This window comes from Lynx rufus, unplaced genomic scaffold (genome assembly GCF_022079265.1).
Source record: "Lynx rufus isolate CCGP_SWC_20201006 ecotype Redwood Valley unplaced genomic scaffold, mLynRuf1.p SCAF_18, whole genome shotgun sequence".
Taxonomy (NCBI): Eukaryota; Metazoa; Chordata; class Mammalia; order Carnivora; family Felidae; genus Lynx; species Lynx rufus.
Genome location: NW_025814832.1, coordinates 23,930,748 through 23,948,253, shown reverse-complemented (window position 1 = coordinate 23,948,253; position 17,506 = coordinate 23,930,748). Strand labels below are relative to the sequence as shown.

The 17,506-nt window shown below is 56.4% G+C and overlaps 2 protein-coding genes across 2 annotated transcripts; both read right to left on the bottom strand.

The window, feature by feature from the left end:
* Nucleotides 1-2,482: 2,482 nt before the first annotated feature.
* On the bottom strand, nucleotides 2,483-3,977 carry HOXB5 (homeobox B5). Its single transcript, XM_047080560.1, has 2 exons — nucleotides 3,416-3,977; nucleotides 2,483-2,730 (listed from the first exon to the last, which is right to left on the bottom strand). Exons 1-2 carry the CDS (start codon nucleotides 3,975-3,977, stop codon nucleotides 2,483-2,485), a joined length of 810 nt encoding a protein of 269 aa, XP_046936516.1.
* Nucleotides 3,978-6,623: 2,646 nt separating this feature from the next.
* On the bottom strand, nucleotides 6,624-8,743 carry HOXB6 (homeobox B6). The gene is made up of 2 exons (XM_047080550.1): nucleotides 7,965-8,743; nucleotides 6,624-6,895 (listed from the first exon to the last, which is right to left on the bottom strand). Exons 1-2 carry the CDS (start codon nucleotides 8,377-8,379, stop codon nucleotides 6,636-6,638), a joined length of 675 nt encoding a protein of 224 aa, XP_046936506.1. The 5' UTR covers nucleotides 8,380-8,743; the 3' UTR covers nucleotides 6,624-6,635.
* Nucleotides 8,744-17,506: the final 8,763 nt, after the last annotated feature.

The window sequence follows — 17,506 nt, the reverse complement described above, 5'->3', positions numbered from 1 at the left end:
CCAGCAGTGAAGTGGCCCCCCCACAAGGGGCCCTTGCTTCAGTAATACACACCCTTCCCTCTTGCCCCCTAAATTTCCAAGGGCACCGAAGGAGCCCCCACGAGCCCCTTTCCCCACAAAGAGCCAGACACTCCTGCAAATACAAACCAGGCACCCCAACCACTGAGGCCTTATGGAACCGAGTGCCCCCACTTCAGACACCCAGCCTGTCAGGACTCCGTGCAAAACGCAGACTAAATTTCCCCCACCTTATCATCTCACAGCCCTGCGGCCGGAGGCAAGATTTCCTTCCCCAGTTCCAAGCCCCAAAATTGCGAGGGGAGAAAGCGAAAGCTGGAAGCCACTTACCGCGGGAGCGCCGGGGGCCTGGGCTGCCGCCACCGCCTTCTGGGCTGGGAGAGCGCTCACCTACCTCTGCCCCCTTCCCCACCACAGCGAGCAGTTAAAGTGTCACTTAACATTCTGGAGAATGTGAAATATACCGCGCGGTGTCAACTCCCCAAAACCATAAAACTAACTTTATGGACCTCACGTGACTTTCTCGAGCCAGTGAGGGGTATCTGTCTGACTTCTCGGCGATTTTTACGATCTAACTTCGAGATAAAACCCCTATCCATTTGACATCTAAATGTCATAGCGACTTTTGGGATAGTTTGCTATGGACAAAGGGGGACAAAGTCAAGGGGTGAGGGGGAAGGAGGGCCCAGTAGAGCCTCTACGACCCTTGGCTGCCTCCTCACCAGTTCCCCCTCCCCCCCCAAGTCCTGTAAGAAGTTGGGCCAAGCTGGAAGGGATTGACCGGGTAAGTGTCCAGACTTGACTCTTGTACTCAGGGTGGAGGCGGACTTGGATGGAGGAAGACTGGGCCCTAACCCTGGGCCACTCGGGCTGGCAGGGGAACAGGGGTCTTTCAGGAGGGACCCCCAACTCCTAATCAAGAAGGAAGGTCAGCTGGGCCCCTGGAGAGAGGGAGCCCTTGATAAGTATAGAGAAGACTGAGGTTGAGAGAAAACCTTTGAAATTGAGCTGATTTTTTTTTTTTTTTTTTTTTTTTTTTTTTTTTTTTGGTCTTAGTGGGTGGCAGAGCTGAATTGGGATTTGGGCCAGGAGCCAGGGGATCTGAGCAGGCCTGTACCACTCCCAAAAGGCCAGGAGCCTCCTAACACGACTTAGGCCTAAACTGCTTTCCCTGAAGAGGTTTCTAGAGGCTTTTCTGGCTGGCTGGTGGAAGGCCAGGGTAGAGTCCAGCTCGGCCTTTCCCTTACTCCAGCCCCGTGTGGGATTTCTGGGCCTCCCAGTCCCCCAGACGGGGGAAAGCCTATCCCTTGGCCCAAGTACCGCTGACCAAGCCAGGGATGTAGATGGCTAAGAGAGGCTGCTGGCAAGCACCCTGCTTTCCCTTCCCTACACCCCAGATCTGTCAAGAATGGTCTAGGGTGTGCCCAGTGATGGGAGAGGCAGGCCCCCAGAGAAAAGACAAGTGGGAGGGCAGTGGAGTAGGGGAAACATTTATTTGACTTCAAGGAAAGCTACAAACAAATACCAAAAGCGAATCACTGAGACAGGCCCGGCAAAGGCAAAGACAGATTTCACACGTAGCACAGCATCCACTCACTCACTACAAATGGTCTTAGAAGCGAACTGGGGGTGGGGGGGGTGGGGAGGGGATGGGTCTGACCCAGACTATCCCCCTATTTACAAGGTTTGGGCCCTCTACTCCAGACCCATGGACTCACAGAGAAATACACAAGACATTTTACACTGAGGATTATTTTTGTTTCCCTACACTCCCAGGCCAGGCCTTGTGGGGCCTACCCAGGCGGCAGGAACCTTACTCTCAAGGTTTACCTTCCCTCTTCTCCATATCACCCTCTTTGGCCCTCCCTGCCCCCTTCCCACCCCAGGACCAAGCCACTGGGAGACTTGGGCCTGGGGAGTGGAGAGGGAGGAGGAGGAGGGTGGAAAGAGACAGTCATGGACTCCATCGCGGAGGCCAGCTCAGCTGGGCCAGGGCGCTGCGGCACTACCCCACCTCAACTGCTGCCCCTTAGAGAAGTTTCAAGCTGAAACTCAAAATACAGCGATCACCCTTTTATAAATAAGTTAGAAGAACACAGATGGGGAGGGGAAAGTTCACATTAAACATGCGAGTTTCTTTCTTTCCTGGGGGAAGGAGTGCAACCACAGACACGAACATTCAGAAATACTGGCGGATTTGGGGTGAGTGGAGGGGCGTGGGGAGCATGGAGGGAAAATAATAATAATTATTATTATTAACAATAATAACAAGATTAACCAGTCCAGGAGAGAGGGAGCCACAGGAAGACCTAAGACCGAACGAAAAATCGTAACACAAGGCCGGGGCGAGGCAGGCTCGTGGGAACCGGTCCCCAGCGGGCAGTGGCAGCGCAGGGAGGCTTGGAGGGGCCAGGGCTGGGGGCGGCAAGGGCTCTCGGGCCACCCAGGGCTCCTCCCGGCGGGCTCAGGGCTGGAAGGCGCTGCCGGCTGTAGCCAGGCTCATACTTTTCAGTTTGTTGTCTTTCTTCCACTTCATGCGCCGGTTCTGGAACCAGATCTTGATCTGGCGCTCGGACAGGCAGAGCGCGTGGGCGATCTCGATGCGCCGCCGCCGCGTCAGGTAGCGGTTGAAGTGGAACTCCTTCTCCAGCTCTAGGGTCTGGTAGCGGGTGTACGCGGTCCGGGCCCTTTTCCCGTCCGGCCCGGTCATATCTGGAGCAGACAGAGTAGAGCCGCGAGGCAATGTTATTCCGGTTAAGGGAGGGGGGCACTGGATGGGAGAGGGGCGTGGAGCAGGACCCAGGCGTCCCTGGCACCCAGCTCACCGCAGCTCCAATCCTCCCCACTCCAGACGCCCGCATCCGAGCTCGCTTCTGCACCCCCTTCTCCTGCAGCCCCCACTTCTGCCGGCAGTGAATGCGCCCGGCTTTGTCTCTTGCTCCCTCCCTGTGCCTCACCCTTCGCTGGGCTCAGGCGGCCGCTCGCCCCGGGAGGGAGGAGAGCGGCTGCACTTTTGCCCTGGAAAGCTCCTTTTACTGCTCGCCCCTCCTTTGCTAGCAGCAGCCTCAAAATTTCGGGGGTAAGCACGACCCTTCCCCACGTTACATAAACCCCATCCTTCATCCTATAGCTAGTACAGCTGGGCGAATAAAACCTTAGCCGAATCTGGAGACAAATGATTAAAAATACTCCTCCCCAGCTAAAGACCTAGACCTTCTTTGGCTCTATCCCCCGAGCTGTGAGGACCCTCTTAGAGACTTCTCCCCCCCGGAAAAAAAAAATAAATCTATATTTGAGGAAAAGCCAAGCTCTCCTCGCCTCCCCCCACCCCAACCTCCCCAAACGCAGAGAAGGAAAGCCAGGGGAAGACAAAAAAGGGAGCGAAAGCGACAATTACCATGGCTGATGTGAAGCTTCCTCATCCAGGGGAATATCTGCGGAGTCTGCCCCTCGGGCGCGGCTGTGGAGGTGGCCATGGGCTCTGGCTGTGCCCGAGCTAGGCTCGGGCTGCTTAGCTGGCTCGCCGCTTCCTCAGGCTCCGAGGATGCGCTGGCCTCGTCTATTTCGGTGAAATTGGCGCTGGAGCTGGCCGGGGTCGCCTGGTCGGAGGGGGACGAAGCAGAGGGCTTGGCGCTGTGGCTGTCGCCGTTGGTGCAGGGCAGGGACTCGGGCGAGGACAGGGAGCAGCTCGACGCCGCCTGCCTGAAGCGGGGCTCCTGGGCGGGCGCGGGGAAGGCGCGCGAGCTCTCGCCCACCGCCCCAAAGTGGCTGGAGGAGGCCGAGGAGCGGTTGACGCTGAGGTCCATCCCATTGTAATTGTAGCCGTAAGAGCCGGTGTGCATGGCAGCGGGATCCCTGTAAGAGCCGCTCAGAGAGCTGCCACTGCCATAATTTAGCAACTGATAGTCCGGGCCATTTGGATAACGCCCCGAGAAGGAGTTTACAAAGTACGAGCTCATTTGGGTGATTTTGGAGGGCTTGATTTGTGGATCGTGGTCGTTATAACCCTGTGCTTCACGATTTATGATGTATTAATGAATTATAGCGATGCACTGTACTTCGTTTTGCTATGTATGCGGCCAAATATGGGGGGGGGGTTGGAAGGGGGATGGGGGGGCGTTAGAGAATCACGTGCTTTTGTTGACCAGTCGTAAATTCTCGCTGATGACCTCAAGAGGTAATTCATGCTCTATGGTTACAAATAATGACGATCCGAGAATCGTTAGGGCCGATTCAATGCGAGCCTCCGAGAGAGGGGGAAAAAAGGAGAAGGGGGAGAAACCGGGAGAAGGTTGGCGGCGGCCTCTGAGCAGAGCGCGCCACCTCCCGGCGATCGGCGGGAGCGCGGGCCGCAGACTGCCATGGCGGCGACCGCTGCCTCCCTGCTGGCTCCCTGCAAACGCCGGGCGAGAAAAGAAACCTGGGCCAGGCTCACCCGCAGAGTTGAGTCTTTTAGAGGAGGGACCCAGTTGAGCCTTTACCCACTTTCTTGAAAGTGGTGTTAGACTACTGGTGTCCTTCTCCTTGTCATTATTATTATTATTATTATTATTATATTTTCACTCTGGATGAGATGATCAAAAACTGAGTCGCTTTTCCCTTATGTGGGCTTTGCAAGTCTCCGAGTTGGGGAAGGAAATGGTGGGGGGAGGGTTGGAAGATGTGTGAAAAACAATTATTGCAATGCGTTTCCCCCTGAGTTCAGCCCGGCCTGCTTCCTGCCTGGACTGCTGTGGCCCATGCATAGCGTCCAGGCGGAGCTGGCAGGGCTGGGCCGAGGGTTCCACGGAGAAGCTTTCACTTCTGTGCCCTTTAGAAGTTTGGAATCCTCCTCCTGACTTCCTCTTCATCCTTAGCCCAGGCCCGGAAAATGGCAAAGCAGGACAGGGACCCCAGAGGAGGAACAGGGCTGGGGCTAAGCGGCCTAGTTTAGGGGAAAACGGCAGCACAGTAGGTGCCTGGGGTTTGGGGTTCTGCGAGTCTGGGATGAAGGCAAGACCCTTTCACCAGATGCCCGCTATTGCATTGGGAGGCCCCACTGAAGGCCCCTTGCTGGCATCTGGGTAGTTTCAGAATGTGCTCCGCGGCCCACATCTTCCCTGGAAAGGGGTTCCGAGGACCAGCGGCGCCTTGCTGAGCATGCTGGGCGGCCAAAGACCGCCGCAGCTGGGCTCCTTCTGCCGGATGGCTATTTTCTTTAAAAATAAAAAAGCGAGAGAGAGGGAGGAGGAAGAAAGGAAAACAGTGTCCGCAGATTGCTGCCTGGGTGAGGGTGGGGGTGGGGAGAGAATGGGTCGTTTTTTTGGTTGAGGGCATGAGACCAAAATGCCCCATCACCTGGCCTCCTGCCCTCAAGTGTCCAAGGAGCAGGGGAAAGTCGTGCCCTCCACCCCGCGCCCGCCGGCGCCTTCAAATTCCCCTACTTGTCGATGAGCTCCTGCTTGAGGCAGGAAGGGGCGCCTGGAGCCTTCAGCTGCGCGCGGAGAGATACCCGGTGGCCCCGATTTTAGTCTCCAGAGGCACGGGCCGGGAGCCGAGGGCCAAGGCCGGAGGAGATCAGGCCATGTGGACAGGCCAAAGGCTACCGGCTTCGCGATCGTGAGGACAGCAAGGCGCTGCTGAGGCGCCAGACCCTCCTGGCTGTCTCTGCAGGGGCTCCGGGCTCGGGCCTCGATCGTCCCTCGTGCCACGGACAAACGAGGAAAAGCTAGAGAATGAGAGGGAAACGGCCCTTCTCCGTCCCCCAAGTGTGCACCAGGAGAGGCTGTTTGGAGCCGCAGCACTGGCGAGGCGCGGCGCGGGAGCCTGGGCGGGACCGCTCCAGCCTTTATCTCAACTGTAACTTCCGAGTCGTGTCGGGCCCGCTGGGGCCGACCAGGGCTCCAGCCTTTGCTGCGGAGTTTCCGGCACTGGGACGATGGGGTGGCCTTGGGAGTGGGGGAGTGGCAGGGGAGGAGCAGAGGTGACCGAGCGGCGAGTTTTAACGTCTTTATTATTATCATCATCATCATTATTAATAATATTAATATTATTACCGAAGTATTTCACGTCCAGAGCTAAGACAAGACTACAAACACAACACATAGAAAATTAATAAAATAGAACTTTGTTTTCTTCTGAGGCTCCTCTTCTTACTTCTAGGTAGTATGTGCTCCTTCCAGTGGCTTTAGGGAGGGGGTGGGAGAGAGGTCTGGGGTCAGGGAGTCTTCGAGGCCCCCGCTGAGGGGACTGCGAATCTACCATTGAACCGTGCACCGGGGACATGGACGAAATGAGACGCGACACGGACAAGAGCATTTTGCTCTGCTTCCAGGAAACATCAAGTGAGTCCGGTCCTCAGTTCTCACAGGGGAGCCTGATGGGGCTGAAGCGGGTCCCGCAGGGATGGAGGGGGCGCTCAGGGTGCTGGGTGGGCTCAGGCGGCAGGGCCTCCCAGCACCCAATGAGAGCTCTGCGGGCGGGGGCGTCCAGAGAGCGCTGGGGCCCCCCCGCACGTGTCGTGCGCTAGAGAGCAGGTCCCCCGGGTCCCCCGCCCGCAGAGCCTTCTCGGGGCTCTCCGAGGCCCTCGGCTCCCCACAGGCCGCTCCCTTCGCGTCCCCCCTCCCTTTCCAACGCCTTCACTCCGCTGGTTTTTCTTCCTCCTCCTCGGCACTGAGCTGAGACGCGCTGAGCAGTTTGCTCTCCTTTTTCCACTTCATGCGCCGGTTCTGGAACCAGATCTTGATCTGCCGCTCGGTCAGGCACAGGGCGTGCGCGATCTCGATGCGCCGCCGCCGCGTCAGGTAGCGATTGTAGTGAAACTCTTTCTCCAGCTCCAGCGTCTGGTAGCGCGTGTAGGTCTGGCGGCCGCGTCGGCCGCTGGGCCCAAAGGAGGAACCTGTTACGCAGAGAGAAGATGCTGAGGCCTGGGGTCAGCGGGGCCAGAACCCCCTCCCCCACTCGACCCTCAGACATGGACTCTAGCCTGTCCCGGGATGCCCTCCGCTCTCCGAGAGTTCCCTGCTCCCCCCCCCCGCCCCCCTCTTTCACTCCTCCAGCGCCCCCTCCAGATTCCCTCCGGGTCTCCCAGGCCTGTGCCTCTGGTCTAGACTCCTGGTGGGGGATGGGAGGAGGACTTAAAATCCCACCTGAGCCGAGGGGGAGGGGCTGGGGAAGCACTGGCCAGGTGTGTCTCTTCCTAGCCTCATCTTTTCTTTCCATCTATCTGGCTCCCCCACCACCCTGTGATAGATTCCAGCCCTTAATCCGTAATGACGTGGATCGATCCATAGTCGGCATTAACGGCTCCTCACTTTCGTGTCCCGCTAATGGACATCAATTTGGGACTTCAGGCCGACAAATAATCCAACCTGAGACCCAGGCGCCTGCTTCTCCCTCTCTCCCCCTCCGCCTGCCTGCGCCTGCTCCCTCTCCCTTTCTTCCCCTTATTCGCCCTCCCTCCTCTGACTACCACCCCTTTCCTGGTGCCTCCTCCCTCCCCAGCCCCGGACCCCCAGGGAAACACAGTCCGGGACAGACTCAACTCTCCCTCGCCAGCGTCACGCCGCCCCCCTTCCTATGACGCACTCCGTTTTTAATGGAACCGTCTTCGGGTGGGGGACCCGACCAGGGCTGGGGGCACGAGGGAAAGCCACGCCAGTGGCTGCGGCCCCTGCCCCCTCCCCTGCCCCGGAATCCGGCTCTGGCGTGGCGCTCCGGGAGAGCCCACTCGCTCCCCCTGGCTCCCAGTGCAGCTGGGACTTTGCAAACTTTGTAACTCCTGAGGGCCAGAGGACAGAGCGGGAGACCCGGGGCAGGCGCCCAGTCCTCCCTTAGCTCCTAACTGAGATGCCCACCCAGCACCCCGGGGGGGGGGGGCGGGGGCGGGAAGGAGGTGGGGGCGCTACTTCTGTCCCCGGGGGTGGGGGCCCGCGGGGGTCGGGGCGGCCGCGGGAGGGCTCACTCACTGTTGCACGAATTCATCCGCTGCATCCACGGGTAGACCGGGGTGGAGCACTTCTGCTCCTCCGCCTCGCCGAACACGCTCTTGTCCTGCGCACAGTCTGACTTCCGCGGCTCAGGGTGGAACCGGGGCGGCTCTTCGGCGCCCGAGAGCGCGCAGGCCGACTCCTTCTCGCGGTAGAAGGCCGGCGCCGGCCCGTAGTCGCAGGGCGCCGCTCGGCCGTAGCCGCCGCCAGCGGGCGGGTAATAGGAGGAAGCGGCAAAGCCCTTGTCCTGGCCGGGCCCGGGCCCGTAGGGCGCGGGGTAGTGCCTCAGCGGGTCCGCATAGCCCGACGAGTAGAGCGGTAGCTGGCCCAGGAAGGACTCCTGCCCGCTGGCCAGAGTGACGGGGAAGGTGGAGTTCACGAAATAGGAACTCATTGGGAGGGGAGGCGCGCTCGGCCGCTGCTGCTCCGCCGGGTTTATGATTTGTTGTGTTTTATAGTCCGAGCGCCGCGCCTATTAGTAGTATATCTGAGATTGGGTTTTAGCTGAGGGGGGATGGCGAGGTGCCAGTGAGGGCCAGAAGGAAATACAACCATCTGATCCAACACTGACCAATGGCAGAGGCAGGAATTGTCAAATAGCACCCAGGAGGAGCGCAGCCCGCGCGAGGGACCCGCGCACAAACCTATCAACCTTTTTTTTTTTCCCTCCTTCTTCTCCTTCTCCTCTCTCTCTCTCTCTCTCTCCCCGACAACACAACGCGTCCTGTTCCACCTACGTAGGATCTGCGAAAGAGGCGTCTGTGCCTTGGAGGGAGGAGGGAGCATTTGGATTGAGACCACCCCATCCCCCAGTGATTAAATAAATATATCCCTCCCCTCCCCACGCAGGATAGGAAAAAGTTAATTGTGTTTTCAGAAAAGTTAACCCCTGCGTGGCTTGAGCCCCGTTCCCTCAAGGGAAGGGTGGGTAAATGTCCCCCGAATGAATCTCCGCGTGGTGAGGAGAGAACTAAAGGAAAAGGTTTGTTTCTAGGGTTTTGTGTAGGTAGAGAAGGAGAAGAGTTCACTGTTTAGCATCGCTTTCAGAAAGAGAGGCGAAGAAGAGGAAGCACTCTCCTTCCCAGGTGAAAACTGTTTTTCCTGCTTCTCAGGTCTACTCTGTCTCCTCCAAGCCTGGATTTATTATTCTCGCTTCTTCACAATTCTTATGGTCTGAAGGGCAGGCCAGAGCCCAGAGGACCCAGAAGTCTGGGAAATAGGCGGGTCTGAGCCCAAGGTTCTCCCTCCGGCTCTGTGGCTAGGTTAAGCTAAGCGAGGCTAGGAGCTTCTTGGAAGGCTACGGCGGCTGCCCAAGACGTCCTGCCTGGTTCCAGCATCTGCTGCTTGCTCTTGGAATGGGAAGGGGCACTGGGGAAAGGGAATAGCCTTCTCTTCACTTGTGGGATAGGGAGAGGAAGAGGAAGGGACATCCCCCAGCCTAGGTTCCCCTGATCCCTACCCTGCCTGCAACCCTCACTCCACCCCCACCCCCTACCCCCCAAATCATTAGAATATCCTGGGCTACAGATTCTTAAGAATCAAAGATATCTCAGTACGTCTGGGTACAGGGAAGAAATTGTTCCCCCTCCAATTCTGGGTCCTCAAAACTGCCTAATATTTGAGGCAATCAGAGACAGCCGGGAAGAGAGGGGACCTCGCTCCTTTTCCAGGTCTCTCCAGAAGCTGGCAGGTCTCTTTAAAATGAATTTTTTCCCAAGACTCGGTTTGGGCTTAGTTTTATAAGGAGGGAGAGGTGTTCAGGTCCTCCTGGGGACTCAGCAGGCAGCTTACAACTATCAGCCCGAATCCCCTCTCCAGAGGCTCACCACCCTTCTGTCAGACTCTCAGTGTCTCTCCAGTCCCTCCCACATCTCATATTTGTATCACCAGCTTTGCTGCTGCACAGGCTTGAGTGTGAGAAAGAGTGCTCATCTCTGTTCCTCTCTCTCTTTCTCTCCCTCTCTCTCTCTCTCTCTCTCATCTAAGGAAAATGAGCCTTGAAGCCAGGCTGGAAGACTGAATCACAATGTTTTCAACATTCTAACTATGCACATGGAAGCCAGGCACTAAAGGTCGATAATGTTCAGACCTGAGTTCAGGAATGAGTCAGGATGTGTGACAAAATCTGATGATGAAGGGGCCAGCTGACTGTCTGCTATCTCATACTTTGGGTTCCTTTTTGTGGGCCAGGTTTGCCCACTAAAGATGACACAAGATACTAGGGAAAGTGGTTGGGATACTAGGGAAAGGGCTGAGCTTGGTGACCAAAAGTGGGAAATTGGTTGGTTGCACAGTGGCCTACAAGGATCCTGCAACTCGGGAATGCTTCTAGGCTATACCTTCATGGCCACATAGTGATCCCTGGATGTCCCACCAATCACTTCCTAGCCCAACTTGGGGGGGGGGAAGGGGGTTATCAAAATTTAAGAAAATAAACTCAAGTCTTCTAATGATGAAGAATCCTAAGTGCCCCCAATCTAGCTGTGATTGGGCCAACTCCTAGAGAGGAATAGGGAACATTTGGGCTGGGGGAGCAAGGTCAGGAGGGTGCCTGTATGCACCTCCCTCCTCCTTGCCACTGAGGCTAGGCCTTGGGCCATATCTGTCCTGCCTCCTCCCTGGTCACAGTGTCCCCTTCCTAGAAATGCACAATGTGGGCTTTGCTGTGGAGTCGAGACTAAGTAGGATGCTGTAAGACAGGGAGACCTCCCTGATACAGAAGCATGAAAATAATCTCCTTATCCTTAGAGCCACAGCCCCAAATTAACCTCACCTCTGCAGGTTGCCTGTCACGAGATGGAGCCCGAAGCAGGGCCTGGGCGCCTGGAGTCCGGCATGAAAAGAAATAGCGCCTCATCGCTCTTATCTAAGCCCAGAGGTATTTATGAGCGTTTATTCGTCTGATCCGTTTGTTTGGGAGAAAGAGCAGACAGGGCCCGGCCAGAGGCCGCCTGGTCTCTGGAGCCAGATCTCTACGAATCTGTCTGTGGTTCGGTCCACTGCCGTCTGTCTGTCTCCAAGGGGGAATATGTAAATACCCAGCAGGCACAGCCGTCTGCCAGTCTGGGGTGTCTCTCCCAGCCTCATTGAGGAAGTGTGTATATAGAGAGATGGATATAAATGTGTACCAAGTCTTGACTACGCAACAGAAGGATTGTACAGAAACCCCACAGGCAGAATTTATAATTGTAATATTCTATGCTGTAGATCCGAGCTCCTCTGGGTGCGCACGCATTTTCATTTCCCAGGGAAATGTCCGAGTTGTGCTCAGCAACTGAGTAAAATTCTCCTGCACCGGTAACCTCAGGGAGGGGTTTTTGCCTGTATGTGTACGGAGGAGAGGAGGATTGAGACACTGTCCAAGTTTCCCATTTCCTCACAGCTACAAAGCTCCCCCCCACCTCCGGCTCATTGGGTTGTGGACATCTTCCCCCAGCCCACTCCCAGTTCTGGCTGGGATGGAGCGAATGAAAATAACTTGACTCGATTCTTCCCCTAGACTCTGTGATTCTCTGAATTTGGGAAACATAAATGTTCCCAGAGGGAGTTCCCAACCTAGGGGAGCTGTTTACTAGGGATATTGCCTTAAAATTAGCCCGCCCAAAGCGCCGGTACAAAGACCTCATTTCCATTATGCAAATGAACGGCACCGTCTCTGATCTTGGGGGGTGGGATGGGCGGTGACACTCAGCTCACTCTCCCTGTTCCAGGCACCCAGGTCCATGGGCACCCCAGGAGCCCCAAAGTGTTTCAACCCCCTGTACCAGCCACCTTCCCTCCCTACCTGTCCTTCGGATTGCCCACAAGAAAGAGGGGCCCGAGACTTTCCGGGCAGGCTCCCTCGGGGCCTCCGCACTGGGCCGGGCCTTCTGGCCTCGGAAAGTCACTCTTTCTGCCCAAACGCTGAAAGGGCAGCTCTCCTGTGGTCCAGACTCTGGAGGCGCCACAGCCGCTGGGTTTGCCCCCCAGCACCGCCGGCCCCCCTCCACCTCGGCAGTTCTGGCCCAGACCCTAGTAACACCTCGGCCTGCCTGGCACCGCAGGCAATTTCCTGGAGCCCCCGCCCAGGAACTGGGGCCACAGCACCTTGAAAGGAGCGGCCAGAGCTTCCTCCTGCGGCTTGAAAGCCCGAGCTAATCAGTAACCCGTGAGACAGGGGCCAATATTCAAACTCGGCAGCGGAGGCCCCGTACCCCTGCCCTCGCCACCCCCTTCTGGGAGAGCAGTCGGGTTAAGCGGGTGTGAGGGGTCCTGCAAGAACGGAAATCACAATGGTCTGGTTCCTTAATGATTGATCCCTGCTCCCACTCCCAATTTTTACCCAAAGCATATTTGTGTCGATTTTGCTTGAAACGGTCGAGAATGGGGGAGGGGACCCACACTCACTTGCAGACACCAACAGTTTCCAGAAAATTCGGCTCAATTCCTTCACCACGGACTCACCGGCCAACCCGGAGAACACAGACCCGGTCTGTCTTTAGACAGCCGAGTGGAACTGAGGGACCGGCGCCTCCCCTGCTGGCCCCCTCCTTTGGCCGAAAAGAAAACCAAATAAACCTTGAACAGCCTTGGCCTCGCATCTCCCGAGCGGCCCGGATGATCCCCTCTGTAGCCTTGGAGGGGTAGGAGGGTGAGGACTCTCGACTCTGATCCCCCAACCCTTTGGTTCAGGGCCCCCTGCCCGCGGGATGCAGTATTAGTCCTTTTTAAATATGTCCTAGAAAAAGCCGCTTTCCCAGCCAGCCGCTGGGTTTGGAGCTGGAATGGGGCGGGCCAGGAGGAAGGGACACTTGTTTTCTAATCCACACGCGGAATGGCGGGTACCAAGATCCAGCGGAAAGCGACAATCTGGGCCCGAAGTCCCCGCAACCCGCCGAACCTGAGCAGCAGGGGCTCCGGGCGTCGCGCACGGTTCAGGCAGTGAGTGTCGCCCGGCTTGCGGCGCCGAAGCCGCATGTCTCCGAACGGACGGTAGATGGCAGCAAACCGCATAATTTGGGTCAGAGCAAACTGTCTAAGGGATGATTTATAACCACACCAAGACTACAGGAGAAAAAGACCTTCAGTCTGGATGGGTTTGGGGAATTTTTCCTTTGAGAATAGGCCCCGAGTACCGTGGGTGCTGGCCGAGAACTTCTCTCGCTGTGCAGCCGAGGGTCCCCGCAGGTACCCAGTCCGGGCCTGCTTCTAGGCATCTACCTGTGCCTCCAGGGACCCCCTTCCCGCGCCACAAGTGGCCTGCATCCCTCTCTTCCCAGCTCAGGATCCAGAATGCCAATATCCCCCTACCGACCCCCATCCCCCGCGATCCCTGGGCCACCAGAGGCCCCAGGCCGAACGCTCTGCATTTGGTCTCTAAAAAGAGGAAAGCAGTCACCTATTCGTGCAAACCAAACTAAATCATAGTCTCTCCTGCCCTCCACGCCCCAAACCGCTTATCTCTCCGCTGGCAGCTTCCCCGGAAGCCCTCCCACTCACTCTGTTTTTAGGTTCTCACCAGCTTTCCCCTTCTTCCACCCCACCAGCTACTTTAGGAATTTCGGTCTCCCTCCCAACGATCCTTCTCCCCCCTCCTCCCCACCCCCAGGAGGCCTGGCTGGAGAATGAAATCAGGCGCCGGAGGGACAGGACTAGCTGTCTGAGCTCAGCGCCAGGCAGCTCTCCAGTCCGGACACCATCAGGTTCCCTAACTGGGTTTTCTTTTTGATTTTCTTCTGCTGCTGCTTCTTCTTCTCTCTCTGTCCCTCCCTGTTTTGTTTTGTTTTTTGTGTACAAGCCTCAAACACAACCACACACTCCACAGCTTCTTCACAATCACCACGATTGGATCCGGGGAAAGTTTGAGGTGCTCCCACCTGAGACACACACATGGCAATTTCCTCCACCGAAATCCACACACCCATAAAACACAAGTAATAGAATCAATATTGCACAGACACCAACACGCTGTGACCTACCGCGTTAAAAACCACAAAACTGTCTCCCTGCAGAGCGACGCTCCCTCCTGCGGGAGTGGCGACAGACCTGGGCATTCTCAGGCTGGCTTCCTGGGGGGAGGGGGTCTCCCTCGATGTTGGTGCCTCCACCCACAGCCCTTGAATTTCAAAAATGTCTCCGTAAGGGAGATAATGAGCATTTCTCTGTGAATTGTTCTTTCTGTGTCCCTCTAGCCGCCGCCTCCTCGCCCTCGCGGGCCTCTGCGGACATTCCAGGCCCTCCAGAGACCAGAACGTCCCTCGGCACCACCTCCCCTTGTGCCAATGCCGCCGGGAAACCGCCGATACCCATGCCGGGCAAGAGAACTGCGCGGGGGGCAATTGGGGGAGGCCGGAACAAGGGGGGGGGTGGTGGGAGGGGGAGGGGGCGCGCACCCACAGAGGCCATAGCGACAGGCTTCTAGGGCGCCCTGGAGCCCGGGCGCCCTGGAGCCCAGACGCCCCCATCGTCTCCTTTGCAGCCCCCTCGCTTGAGCCTCTCTTCCCAGCTTAAAAAGGCGACTTAGAGCTCGCCTCCGTGGTCCCTTTTCGGTTCCTCCTCCCGTCTTCCCTGCCTTGGCTCCCCCTCCAGGAAGCAGCCACCCCTCTCTCTCCGGCCACCGAATTTCCTGGGAAGCCTCTCCCTGAAGTGCCCAGAGGTGGGGTTCAGCCCCCGTCTTGGAGAGAGGGGGGGAGACGGAGACAAACCCAAGCCCCACCCCCTACAAAATCGATGCAAAAGAATAAGAAGAGAATTGTAGAATCTCCCTTACCTTTGTAGACCTTGGGATTTCTCTCCTCCGATTGATAGGGGTGAGGAGGAAGGAGGGGGGAAAAGCGTTCTGTTTCTTCTTCATCTTCCAGATAATATTGTCCCAACCTGAGAGCCGTCGCTTCCCCTTCTCTGACTTGGGAGAGAGGGTGTTTCGCTTTTCTGACATTTGCATAGAAAATGGAGTAAGTTCTGGCTTTGAAAAATGGTATCAGGCTGCAGTCCTGGGCAGATTGTCCATTTACCCTCCATGATGACTAAAATCCCAGATCAGCAAGCAAATCAACTTAGAAATTAAAATTATTTTTGGTTCTCTCTTTTGTGTAATTCCCACCCCTCCTTCCCTCCCTCTCTCTCTCTTCTTTCCTCTCCCTCTCTCTTCCTCTCTCTCTTTTTCTTTATCGAGTGATACTGAAGTATAAAAATATCAAGAGGCTGGAGCCCTGAAGGACGACAGTGCTCCGACCTAGGTGTGGTGTCCAAAAGAATGCTGCATTATAACCACCAGGGAAATGATAAAAAGTTCATGTTCACGATCGCCCGGCCACATGACCGGCGCCGGCCAATCGCTGGATTCAACCACTCATAAACTTCTATCACAAAGTTGTAAATTTTCATAAAACAACAAGGAATTTATTGCATTTCTTCATGGCTGTTCCACCAGCAACCCTTTTCTCAGTCGCCATCTTCTTTTCTTCTCCTTCTCGCTATTTGGGGAAACCCCAGTATGAGAAGGGGTGAGATTTGGGGTGCAGGGAATCAGGCAGAGGAGCCACAAGGGTCCATCTGGGAAGGGGATTCTTTCCAGAACCTCCCTATTCTCACAGGAGCTCTGCCCCCTCTTCTAGTAAGAATTCACCCCAAATCCTCCACGCAGGGGCCATTCTAAGATAGTTTTGGGGTGAGTCGGGAGCAGCGGCAGGGATCCAGAATTGCCACTTGCATCAGGGCAAAATGAAAGCTTCAGTGCCCCCTCTCCCCTTCTGCATGCCCCCCTCATTCCCAGCCCTCTAGACGGCAAGACCCCCACCTGTGAGGCTTGTGGCATTGCGGGTGTGGGGGCCCTAGATCCCCCAGGGCCTAGTTTTCGCCCGGGGAAGAAAGGTAGTCCTGATAGAGGCCAAGGCGGACAGTCTAGCAGCCAGATTCTCGCCTCTGCACCCCAGAAATTAGACGAGGATGAAGCAGGATCCCTGCCTCTCGCGCCCAAATGCCCGCACACCCAGCTTCCCAATGACAGCTCTGTGTGCTCTCAGGGGGTTCTGCGGTCATTAATGGGGGAAACTGCAGGTTCAGGGGACTTTTACTTACAAATTCAAATTAAACAGATCCTCCTAAAATGCGCTTCCCTTCCAAACTGCTTCCCCCCCCCACCTCTGTCCCCATACCTGTTCTTTACATTTAAAGGATCCAAGGCTTATAATCGAATAAATTCTAAACCTCAGCTCCACAGGTCTAGATGCCGAGGCGCCGTCTTCCAGGTTTACGTTCCTCAATCAAGGGGTGTTTTGGAGGAAAACAAACAAACAAACAAACAAACACCACCAACAACCAACAAAATCCACCCCGTGTTTCCCAGGTCCCCTGAAATACTCCTGTATTTTGAATTGAGCTACCAGCGCCCAGATGCAGGAAACGAAATTACATCCCCCCACACATGCTTTTTTTCTCTTTTTTCTCTTTCTCTCTACTCCGGAGAAGATTCCAGGTTGCCGGCCGCGCGGACCGCGGGTAGCAAGGCGCGGAGGAAGCCGGCGGAGCTGCGGCGGGAGGCGCGGCCGGCTCGGAGCGGCCCGGCTGCGGCCACACTAGCCGGGTAAACTTGCCCCGCTCAGGTTCTCGTTCTCGGGGCTCATTCTCCACCATTTTAAAGTATTATTCGGATCGCTGTGTTAATTTAGATGAGAGAAATTAAAATGCACGAAAGCACAAGAAGTGGAAATAAAAGAACCGAACAGGTCTTGCGGAAAATGTGTGCCTAGTGAGCGGGAAGCCCGGAGCGCCCTGGCTTTGGAGGCCGCCTTGGGCCGGCCGTGCGTCTCTGGTCGCCGGCCCGGCTTCTGCTCAACGCCGCCCAGGAAGCGGGAGGGGATCTGGGGGGGGGGTCACCTTCCCTTCCCTTCCACTCTTCCTTCCTATGGGGCCTAACACTTTGGATTTCAGCTCTGCATTTGGGCCCCAGCCTGGTCTGAAGGCCCGGACGAGGAAGAGTTCGCGTAACTGTGGGCGTTTTGTTTTGCGAACGTGTGCCACTGGGCGTGCGGGCTCGTGGATGTGCTTCCTTGGGGGGCGAATGTGAATCTGTGTTTATAAGCCAGCGTGTGAATGTACGTTGGTATGCATAAATGTTTCTGTGAGTGAGTGTGAATGTGTGTTTACTCGTGAGTGTGTGTGAACGTGAATGCGTGCGTTCCCTGGGTCGAGTTGGGGATGTGTGGATGCCTGTATGTTTATTTATGAACGTAGGAGTGGGGGTGTTTATTGGCGACTGTGTGTGGCGATGTATATATTTCTGTATGTGCGATGTCAGCCTGTGAATGTGTGTCATCCGTGCATTTGTGTATGTCAGAGTGTGTAAGGGGGATGTGTGTGTGATATCAGGGTTCGCTGGTTAGTAGCCCCCAGAGCAAGGAGGAGGAAAGAGAGCCGACCCCAAGCACAGAAAGAAACGACTAGCAGCAGAAGTTGAAGCCAAGGGGCTCTGGGATGCATAACCCTGACCCTCTCTGTCCCCCACCCCTGGTTCTAGGGAAACACAGAAAATAAGGCATCTG

What these genes read in the sequence shown, in the direction of transcription:
- HOXB6 (XM_047080550.1), bottom strand. Translation starts at nt 8,379, where the DNA reads ATGAGTTCCTATTTCGTGAACTCCACCTTCCCCGTCACTCTGGCCAGC. An exon ending in GCGGATGAATTCGTGCAACA is followed by an intron (nt 6,896 to 7,964) that starts GTGAGTGAGCCC and finishes TCTGCGTAACAG; the next exon opens with GTTCCTCCTTTGGGCCCAGC.
- HOXB5 (XM_047080560.1), bottom strand. Translation starts at nt 3,977, where the DNA reads ATGAGCTCGTACTTTGTAAACTCCTTCTCGGGGCGTTATCCAAATGGC. An exon ending in GAAGCTTCACATCAGCCATG is followed by an intron (nt 2,731 to 3,415) that starts GTAATTGTCGCT and finishes TGTCTGCTCCAG; the next exon opens with ATATGACCGGGCCGGACGGG.